Raw genomic sequence first — 10880 nt, 5'->3', positions numbered from 1 at the left:
CTGAAGAACATAGCTGCAAGCTAGGGTCTGCGGCAAGGGTAAGGGAACCAATGAGAGGGAAAAATCGACTTGACCTCATTGTCACTAATCTGTCACAGATGCATCTGTCCATGGTAGCATTGATCACCACACAGTCCTTGGGGAGATGAAGTCTGGTCTTCACATTGAAGATACCCCCCATCGTGCTTTGTGGCACTACCAGCATGCTAAATGGCATAAATTCAGAACAAATCTAACAATTCAAAACAGGGCATCCATGAGGTGCTGTGGGCCATCAGCAGCAGAATTGTACTCAACCACAATCTATAACGTTGTGGCCCAGCAAACCCCTCACTCTACCATTACTATCAAGCTAGGGGATTGACTGTGGTTCCATGAAGAGTTCAGGAGAGCATGTCCCCAGGAGCAACACCAGGCATAACCAAAAATGAGGTGTCAACCTGGTGAAGCTACAACACAGGACCATGCCAAACAGCCAAATATTTCATGCCAAACAGTGGAAGCAGCATGCAATAGACCGAGCTAAGCAATCCCACAACAGATCAGATCAAGCAGCACTTACACATTAAATAACATGCTCACTGATGCTCAGTTTGGGTTCCACCAGATCCTGACCTCATCAAAGCCCTAGTCCAAACATGGACAAAAGAGCTGAACTTAAGGGGGAAAACTCTGATTAGAGTCAGACCTTGTGCTCCACCATTCATTAAGATCATGACTGCTCTTCTTCAGCTCCACCCCACCTTCTCACACCATCCTCATAAAATAATTGAAGCTAAAATCAACCATGCAGAATGTTGGAAAAGCAATTTTCTTCACACCCAGTCCAATTCCGTTTGTTCAATTCACCAGGTTGAGGGATATCTAAAATCCCAATAGCAATGTATTGGCAAATTTTCAATGAAAATTTAGATGCACAATTTACTTATAAATTATACGGTTAGAAAATTTCCCCTTACGCTCAAGGATTTAGACAATGAATAGATGAGGTATGAGTTTAAAGCTTGGTAACTGTTCAGTTATCTGATCTCAGTGGTGAGGATACTATAATTAGTTTCAATACCCGGGGGTAGAGGAGGAGAAAATATAATAAAAGACGATTCCCAAAACGTGTGCACATTAAAGAACAACAGGATTGAGCATTTTTACGATGCTTCTCTCCTGATACCTCCAAGGATAACTTGCCAACAGTTAACAAGAATGTACAACTTGAATAAATAGCCACTTGGCACTGAAAGTTGTGCATGGCCATAGAACTGTATCCCAGCAGGAATTAATGCTTTCAGGAATTAAGAAAATTGTTGAGGAGGAAATAAAGTGGTAACCATACTGTTAGATTTCCAATATCTGGATACAATATCAACTGAACTTCTTGGCTGAATCCTTGCTCCAGGTTTCCAAGTAGATCATAAGGAAACTCAATCAGGTGGGTAGGTTTTCACAGATTGGCGCTTCCAGTGCAGATATATTTATAATGGGAGCACAACATCAGCAATTCAGGTGGGGACATCAACAGGTCTGGTAGGATTTCCATTAATTATTGGATGGAAACTGTGCTGATCTGTGCACACAAATTTCTTATTTTCTTTCCTGTGCCCATCTCTAATTACCTTTGAGAAGTTAGTGGCCAAACTCTCTCACCATGTGGTGAAGGTACTCTCACAATATTAGGTAGGGAGTTTCAGGATTTTAATCAAGCAACATAAAAAAAAGTGACATAGGTCCAGGTCAGGATGACATGTCTTGGATGTGCTGGTGTGTGCATGTACCTGCTGTTCTTGTCTTCCTAGCTGGTAGAGATTGAGAAATAGTACACACTGCATTCACAGTGGTGAAGGGAAGCATGTGCACGCATGGCTCATCCAGTTATTCTTCTGGTCAATGGTGATCCCCAGGACGTTGATGGAGGTGATAATGACAACAGTAATAAATTCATAAAATGCAAAATATATGTTTCAAAAGGTAAATAAAATCAGTAGCATGTCTTTCTAAAATGTTTACATTTTAATTTGCAAGACATTTTTCAGACAATAGTGAATGTTCTGAGAAAGGCAAGTTAATTTTAGTCCAACACTGATCAAACCAATTATAAAACTGAAAACAAAATATTTTCAAATGACCCAACTCAAATTTCTACATATTGTGTTGATTACGAAACATTCATATCAAAACACTGACAATTAATTTGAGAGTAAGCACATCGCTTACATAACATCACTACAGGCTTGACACATGAACGCAGACACTGGCACAGACTAGGGTGAAAGCACTTTGATAATATGCAACCTGCATCATAAGCTGGTATAAAGTAAGACCAACATGTTATGTAGGCTACTGAAAAATATGCGTATGTATGAAAATTTTAATCATGTTTTCTAAACTTTGAACTGGGCAAGACAACTTAACCTGACGTCAAATCTAACAGTAAATTTTACAATTATTCAATTTTTAATTAAAAATATTTACAGACATCTATTTAAAATTTTACCATAAGAATTATCAGATAGCTGCTTTAAGGAGAGATTTCTTAAGTGCAGGCAAAAGTATTAAATGCAGCATTGCTCCATTGTTAAGTTGTTAAGGATCCAGATTTTGTTCGAAAGCTTTTTTAGGGAAATGGCAAGTATCTTTTCTGAGTCAGAAGCTTTGCTGTTGTCAAGGTCTGCTGCTATTTATCGAAATCCACAACTCAAGCTTCAATTTAACAAGGGAGATACTGTATGCAAATTTATCTTATTACATCATATTCTGCATTAAGAACACTAAACATTAATTGATACTTATGTTCTTTTACCACTATGCAATATGTGATACAAAGGAGTCTGTGCATACATCACAATGTATGCATCCTGCACCATTAGCTGGTATAAAATAAGACCAACATGTGATATAGGCTATACATAAATTGTCTTTGCTTCCCTTAAAGAAACTTATTTAAAGAAATAGTGGTACAAAAAACAAACACCAACAGTAGTTCTTTTAAGAATGCTTAAAAATCAAGCATAAAATTGTTCAAACTAAATTAGCAACATATCTGTGGGCAGGTGTCCTTTGAAAAGAATGGGTATCAAAAATACTTTAATCTTATTCCTAAAGGGTTTTGACCCTAGTGGCTCATATGCTACCACCAAATATAGTCAAAAAGTCTGCAGTGGCAGGCTGAAACATTAAAAGCAACTTTATTAAAAAAAATTAAAACTGAAACACACCAAAGTATGCCATAAATACATTATTGCACTATACAAGGATTAAAGCATTTATAACATCTGAAGTGTTCAATTCCATAATTTCTGTTGTCCCAAGTGGCCAACCCTTTTAACTCCTTATACAGTGCAACAATTCTTCCTAAACATTTAAATAATATACACAAATTGTGAAAAGGAACAATTTAAAGGCAAAAGTACACAAGGGTCATATTTATTAAAGGAGTCACCTATATTTGATAGAAACCCTTTACAAAAACAAAAGGGAAATGGGGAAAGTAGCATTAATTTAGCTTCAACTACAGGCTATACTTTCGAGGTTTTGCTCTGTTTCAGCTGCCATCGCTGCAGCTTGCAACTGCTCTGTTTCACTAGCAATCACATTTGTAGGCACTTGTTTGCGTTCACTATGCATATTGTTCTCATGCCTCTTTAGATCCGAAGCTTTGGCAAAAGCTTTAGTACAGGAACCACAAACAAATGGCTTTTCACCTCGGTGCCTCCGCTCATGATCTTTAAGGTGAGACTTGTGCTTGAAGGCTTTGTCACACATGTGACATGCAAAGGGTCTTTCATTACTGTGAACTCGTTCATGTTTTTTTAGGTCAGGTGCTCGAATGAAGGATTTTCCACACACATCACACCCGTAAGGTTTGAAACCTGTGTGAATTTTGAGATGTTCTTTCAGGTGAGCTTGCGTGGTGAAGGCTTTCGAGCAGATGTCACACACAAATGGTCGATCAGCAGAATGCAACTTCTCATGTTTCCTCAAACGTGTTTCATCAGTGAAAGACTTGCCACAGGTCTGACAACTGAACTGTTCCCTGTCCCCATACAGCAAATATTCAAATTTCACATCAGTGTTTGCTGTCCAGCCTGGTGGCTGCTCTTCCTTGACTCCACTCATGCTGTCATTGAAAGCAAGAGTTGGAGGTGGTTGGGGAGTCACATCCTTTGGCTCAGTTGTCTCAATGGTTTCCACTTCTGAAGCAAAGCAACTGACTTTACGAACTTCTTCACTTCCAAGTTCTTTTAAAATGGCTTCCTGAACCCGCAGGCCATTAGCTTGGGACTTCCCGTCATCTTGATTCGGTACGGTTTCTTCCATTGCTTCTTCTGACTGGGCTTCAAGTTGATCTCCAATTTCTTCTATCTCCTCGTCGGTGCTATTTACTGAGGGCCGATGGATTTTAGCACTTATACTGTAAGGGTATCGGCTTTTACGACGAGCTGCGTTCTGCTGAGGAGACACATCACGCTTCTGAGTGCATAGCTTATCTAAAAACTTTATTCCAAGGATTTGACCAGAAGACATCATCAGATTCACATCTTCTCTCTTCACAGAGATTTTGGAGGTGTACATATAATTCAGTACTTCTTCAAATATATCTGAACGCAGAAAATCAATCTCAATCACTGAAGAACTATCAACCTCTAGCTTTTTAAACAGTTTCTTAAAGTAAGTGCTGCAAGCTGCCAAAACACATCTGTGTGCTCGGAACTTAACATCTTCCACCACAATGGCTATGTCACAGAATTCTCCTTCTAAACGCTGTTCATTCAGGGTCTTCAGAAATGCATTTTTATGTTCATCATCAATGTATTTCACTACTTCACCCATTGTGCACTGTAAGCAACTGCCAGAAAAGGATTACAAAAGGAACAACGTAATTTAAGTTTCTGAATATAGCAAAGAAACAGGATGCATTTAGAATTTCAAAACCAAATTGGACAGCATTAATCGTGGTTCTTAAAGAAAAAAAGGCATCTAAAATTGGATGTTTTAATATTTAACCTATGACTGCTCTCCATAACAGCCCATATTAAATCAATCTGCTTTATTCTAGGTTTTACATATTCCCTAATTCTGCTATTGAACCTTTTTCTTCAAATTTCTGTCTGCCTTAGTTTCTTCCACAAAGTGCCCATCCCTCTTGTCGTGATTTCATTTTGAATCTCTCTTCAGAGAGAATCTCTGTGGTAAAATATAGCTACACATTTGTTAGCCAAGTGAAGCTCACTATTTTCCCACCGATTTCTGAACCCTCGAGGGCAGGCACTCACTCACTCTCTCAATGCACATTTTTATGTCCAAGTGGACGAGAGCCGCACCGTGGTGCTTCCCCCCGGGGTGGTTGGGCGGGGGGGGGGGGGGGGGGAGGGATGTGACTCTGCTTGCAGCGTGCACTCTGCAGCCCGGCTGCCGGCAAGTGATGTGCACTGCCCGCCTCTGCCCAGCGCCTCCCGGGCGCGGCGCTTCCCGCCTTCGGCTCGGGGTCGCGCATTCGCTCGCTCGCTCGCTCCCGCTTTTCGCCGGTTTGTTTCGGATTTCGCATTAATCATGTCCGGCAGGTATTAATTTTAACAAAGCAGCGAGGAACCCATTGCGCTGTGACAAGCAGAAAAGATAATGGGGGGGGGGGGGGGGGATGTTATGTGCAGCGAATTGTGAATTGACGTTTGATCTTTCCGTTGAGACGTCATTGGTAATATTCGCACATTTTAATTCGTTCGCCGATAACACTGGAAATTTCAAACGGAGGGAGGGGGGGTTTAATTCTTAAAAGTAGCACAGCTCAAATTTTTTTTTTCGCTGTTTTAAAATGGAATAAAAACGCCGCGTTGATGTTTCTTTCGCTGATTCCAGTCATTGCTGGGGGTGGGTGTGTGTGTGAGAGAGAGAGAGAGAGAGAGAGATCGGCCGGTGCACTCAGTGTAAACCTACTCCCTGAGCGGAGGGAGAGGGTGAGGAAGCCTCACCCCCCACCCCGCGCCGCGCCAGCCGGGAGCCGGGGCCGCGCCCGCCTGGCACGAGTACCGCTCGCACCGACCATCTTGTTGGGGCCGCCCGCGTTTCGCCGGCCTCGGAACCCACTTCAGGCCGCCTGGAGGCTGCAGCCAGTCGGGGGGGGGGGCGGGGGGGGCAGGTGAAAGGCCCACTTACCTCCTCCTCCCCGCATTGACAGGACGGTGTAAGCGACGAGGAGGAGCCGAGAGGGAGGGAGAGAGAGAGAGAGAGACAGACAGCGGAGCAGCGGCGGGGCCGCCGGGCTCGCTCGCGCGCGCATTCCCCTCGAACCCGGGATCCAGTGAGCGGCCCCGAGCCGCCGCTGCCTTACCTGGCTCGGGACGGGGCTGCGGCTGCGGCTCCGGCTCCGGCTCGGCCCCGGGATTCACTCTGGCCCCGCGCCCCACGCTGCACACGGTCTCCGGAGGAGAGAGTCAGCTCTCGGGGCAGCGACTTGTAGATGTGGCCGCTCCGCCCGAGCGCGCACCGGGTGACGGAGAGTGACGCGCTGCGCAGGCACGGAGGGCGGCGCGAGCTCGGCGGGAACACGCACGGGGGCGGATACAGCGGGGATGGGAGATGAGGGGGAAATCCGGCCCCAACCCGGGGTGGGGGTGGGGGAGGGGATCCAGCCCCAACCCTGGTGGAGGGGATCCAGCCCCAGCCCGGGGGAGGCTGGAGGTGGGGGTTACAGCCTTAACCGAAGGAGGGTGAGATTCAGCCCAAACCCAAGGGGGGGGGAAGGGTGGGGTTGTATCCAGCCCCAATTGAGGGGGGAGTGGGGGAGGTCAAGCCTCAAACCGAGGGGCGGGGAGGGGGAAATTGAGCCTCAACCCGAGATGGGGGAGTGATCAAGCCCCAACCTGAGGCTGGGGGAGGGGGATCGAGCCCCAACCCGCAGAGTGGGTAAGAGGGATGATCCAGCCTCAATCCTAAGGGGGTGGGGGGGGAATCCAGCCCCAACTTGACAGGGGGAGGAGAGGGAAACCAGCCCCAACCTGAGGGGGGAATGAGGAGGGTTCTAGCCCAACCCGAGTGAGGGGTGGGGGGATCTAGCCCCAACCCGAGTGGGGGGTGGGGGGGGGTGGGGGGATCCAGCCCCAACCTGATTAGGCTTGGGGGGGAATCCAGCCCCAATCCAAGGAGGAGAGAATCCAACCACAATCCAAAGGGGGGGCAGTGACAAGGGGGGGATCCAGCTCCAACGTGAGTAGAGGGGATCCATCCCCAACCCAAGGAGGGGAGGATCCAGCCCCAAACCAAAGTCGTGTGGGGAGGGGAGGGGCAGCGGTGAGGGGCAATCCGGCCACAACCCCAGGGTCGGGAATCCAACCCCAACCCAAGGGTGGTGGTGGGGTGGTTTCAGCCCCAAACCGTGGGGAAAGGGGATCCAGCGCCACCTCACAGGGAGTGGGGGGGGGGGGCGCGGGGGAGCAGGAAGTGGGGTGGTGGAGGTGTTCCAGCCTGAGCGGGGTGCAGGGATGGTGGATCCAGCCCCAAACAGAGGAGGGGAGGAAGAGGGAGGATCCAGCCCCAACCCGGGGGTGGCAGGATCCAGTCCCAAACTGGGGTTTTGGGGGGGGGGGAAATAAAGACCCAGCTATGGAGAGGGGGGGTGTTGGTGGGAACCACCCAGAACCCGGGGTATGGGGGGGGGGTATCAAGCCCCCACTTGAGGGTGGGTGGAGGGGATCCAGCCCCAACCCCAGGGTCAGGGGAATCTAGCCCCAACCCAAGGCTGGCGATGGGGTGGTTCCAGTACCAACTGCGGGAAGTGGGGGATCCAGCGCCACCTCACAGGGAGGGGGGGGCAGGAAGTGGTGGGGGGAACCAGCCCCAGTCCGAGCAGGATGGAGGCATGGTGGATCCAGCTCCAACCCGAGGAGGGGAGGAAGAGGGAGAATCCAACCCTAACCCGGAGGTGGAGGGGATCCAGCCACAAACCGGGGGTTGGGTAGGGAATAAAGACCCAGCCTGGGTTAGTGGGGGAGGCGGGATCCTGCCCAAACCCGAGGGGGAGTCCAGCCTCAACCCGTGGTGGTGGGGAAGAGTGGGGATCCAGCCACAAACCGCGGGGGCTGGGTGATGTCGTGGATCCATCCCCAACTCGAGGGGGGGGGATCCATCCCCAACCCGAGGGGGGGGGGGGGGATCCATCCCCAACCCGAGGGGGGGGAATCCAGCACAACCTGAGTTGAGGCTGGATCCAGGCCCAACCCAAGGAGTAAGGGGGGGGGATCCAGCCCCAATCCAAATGGGAAGAGCAGTGGTGTAGGGGGATCTGGCCCCAACCCGGGAGGAGGGGAACCCTGCCTCAACCCAGCAGGGGGGTGGGGTGTGTGACGGAGATCCAACCCCAGCCTGCGATGGGGGCCAAGAACCAGCCCCAACCCAGGGGAACGTGTAATCCAGCCACAGCCCAGTGGGAGCAGGTATCCAGCCCCAGGCAAGGGGATGGGTAGGATCCAGCCCCAACCCGAGTGTTTGGGGGGATCCGGCCAGAACCCAGGGGATGGGGCAGGTGGGGGGGAGCGGGATGAAAGCCCCAACCCAAGGGTAGCAGTGGAGTGATTCCAGTCCCAACTGCGGGGTAGGGTATCCAGTGCCACCTCACGGGGTTGGGGGAGGTGGTGGTGGAGAAAGTGTTGAGGGGAACCAGTACCAGCCTGGGCGGGGTGGTGGATCCAGCCCCAACCCGAGGAGGGGAGGAAGAGGGAGGATCCAGCCCTAACCTGGAAGTGGAGGGGATCAGGCCACAAGTTGGGGGGTGGGGAATAAAGCCCCAACCTGAGGGGGGTGTCCTGCCCAAACCCGAGGAGGGGGAATCCAGCCCAAACCCAAGGAGGGGAGGAGGAAGGGGGATCCAGTCCCAACCTGTTTGGGGGACGGGTATCCAGCCCCAAACCAAGGAGGGGGAATTCAGCCCCACCCTGAGGGGGTGGATACAGCCCCAACCTGCATACCTGTATGGGGGTGGGGGGGGTGCGGCTGGGTATCCAGCCCCAAACCAAGTAGGGGGAACCCAGCCCCAAACTGAGGAGGGGGGCAGGGGGATCCGGCCCCAACCCGTGGGAGAGAATCCAGCGCCAACCCGGGAGAGATAGGGATTCCAGCCCCAACCCAGGAGGGATAGGGATGCCAGCCCCAACCCAGGAGGGATAGGGATGCCAGCCCCAACCCAGGAGGGATAGGGATGCCAGCCCCAACCCGGGAGGGATAGGGATTCCAGCCCCAACCCGGGAGGGATAGGGATTCCAGCCCCAACCCGGGAGGGATAGGGATTCCAGCCCCAACCCGAGGAGGGATAGGGATTCCAGCCCCAACCCGAGGAGGGATAGGGATTCCAGCCCCAACCCAGGAGGGGTAGGGATTCCAGCCCCAACCCGAGGAGGGATAGTGATTCCAGCCTCAATCCGAGGAGGGATAGGGATTCCAGCCCTAACCCGAGGAGGAATAGGGATTCCAGCCCCAACCCAGAAGGGATAGGGATTCCAGCCCCAACCCAGGAAGGATAGGGATTCCAGCCCCAACCCAGGAGGGATAGGGATTCCAGCCCCAACCCGAGGAGGGATAGGGATTCCAGCCCCAACCCGAGGAGGGATAGGGATTCCAGCCCCAACCCGAGGAGGGATAGGGATTCCAGCCCCAACCCGAGGAGGGATAGGGATTCCAGCCCCAACCCGAGGAGGGATAGGGATTCCAGCCCCAACCCGAGGAGGGATAGGGATTCCAGCCCCAACCCGAGGAGGGATAGGGATTCCAGCCCCAACCCGAGGAGGGATAGGGATTCCAGCCCCAACCCGAGGGGTCGGAGAAGGGAGGGATCCAGCCATAACTCAGTGGGGCTTAAATCCGGCCCTAACCCAAGGGGTGGGGGACACGGTGGGATCAAGCCCCAACCTGACAATGTGAGAATAGGCATTCAGCCCCAACCTGGGAGGTTACGGGTGGGGGGTGGGATCCAGTCTGAACTCGGGAGTGGATTGGGGGGGCGCGGTGGCTGGGGTTGGAGGTGTATCCAGCCCTAGCCTGTGGGGTAGGGATGTCTAGCCCAAACTCGAGGGAAGAGGGATCCAGCCCCAACTGGCGGGGAGGGGGGGTGGTGGGAAGGTTGCGGTTAGGGATCCAGCCCCAACCTGGGGGAGGGGAAATCCAGCCCCAACTCTGATATGTGTGGCGGGGGATCTATTCCCTATGCAGGAGGAGGGGGTTCCTGCCCTGATCCAGGGGTCGGTGGGATCCAGCCCCAATCCAGGCGGAGTGGGTTGAACCCCAAACCGGGAGTTGGGGGATCTAACCACAACCCAGGGAAGGAGGGTACCTGCCCAACTCACAGGGAGAGGGATCCAGCCCCTGGAGAGACAGGGAAGGATCCAGTTCTGGCTGGGGAGGTGGGGGTGGGGGTGGTGTGGAGAGAGGGGGGTGTTGGGGGTGGGGGTGTGATACAGGGAAGGATCCAGCCCCGGATGGAGATGGGAAAGGATCCAACCCTGAGGAGATGGGGGGGGAAGAGATCTGCTTCTCTTCTCCCTTTTTCCCTGCCCCCCACAATCACCCTTCCCCTCCCATTTCCCTTCCCCCAACCATGTCCCCCTCCCCTTCCACTTCCTCTCTCCCCTTCACTCTCTCTCTTACCCACTCTCCTTCCCCCGTGCCCCCAATCTCTCTCCTTCCCCCTCTTCCCTCCCCTTCCCCCACTTAGCTCCCATTCCTCCTCTTCCCCTTGCCCTTCTTCCTCTGCCCCCCTTCCATCTTGCCTTCATTCTCCCCTACACCCTATCCTCCTCAACCCTCGCCGCTCCTCCTCCGGCTCTCTTCCTCCCGCCCTCCCCCTCCCGTCCTCCCCTGCCCGTCCTTCCTGCCCGCTCTCCCCCTGCCGCTCTCCCCTT

At 51.8% G+C, this 10880-nt stretch overlaps 1 protein-coding gene across 2 annotated transcripts; it reads right to left on the bottom strand.

Annotated features, from left to right (window-relative positions):
• Window positions 1-1989: 1989 nt before the first annotated feature.
• Window positions 1990-6483, bottom strand: zbtb14 (zinc finger and BTB domain containing 14). Of its 2 annotated transcripts, none has more exons than XM_041189006.1 (2): window positions 6323-6483; window positions 1990-4840 (listed from the first exon to the last, which is right to left on the bottom strand). In XM_041189006.1, the coding sequence occupies exon 2, from the start codon at window positions 4822-4824 to the stop codon at window positions 3499-3501; it is 1326 nt and encodes a 441-aa protein (XP_041044940.1). In that variant the 5' UTR covers window positions 4825-4840; window positions 6323-6483; the 3' UTR covers window positions 1990-3498. The 2 variants fall into 2 exon arrangements, with proteins under 2 accessions (XP_041044940.1, XP_041044941.1); XM_041189007.1 differs by lacking the exon at window positions 6323-6483 and adding an exon at window positions 6148-6169.
• Window positions 6484-10880: the final 4397 nt, after the last annotated feature.

Source organism: Carcharodon carcharias, chromosome 6 (assembly GCF_017639515.1).
Source record: "Carcharodon carcharias isolate sCarCar2 chromosome 6, sCarCar2.pri, whole genome shotgun sequence".
Taxonomy (NCBI): Eukaryota; Metazoa; Chordata; class Chondrichthyes; order Lamniformes; family Lamnidae; genus Carcharodon; species Carcharodon carcharias.
This window is presented reverse-complemented; position numbering and strand designations above follow the sequence as displayed.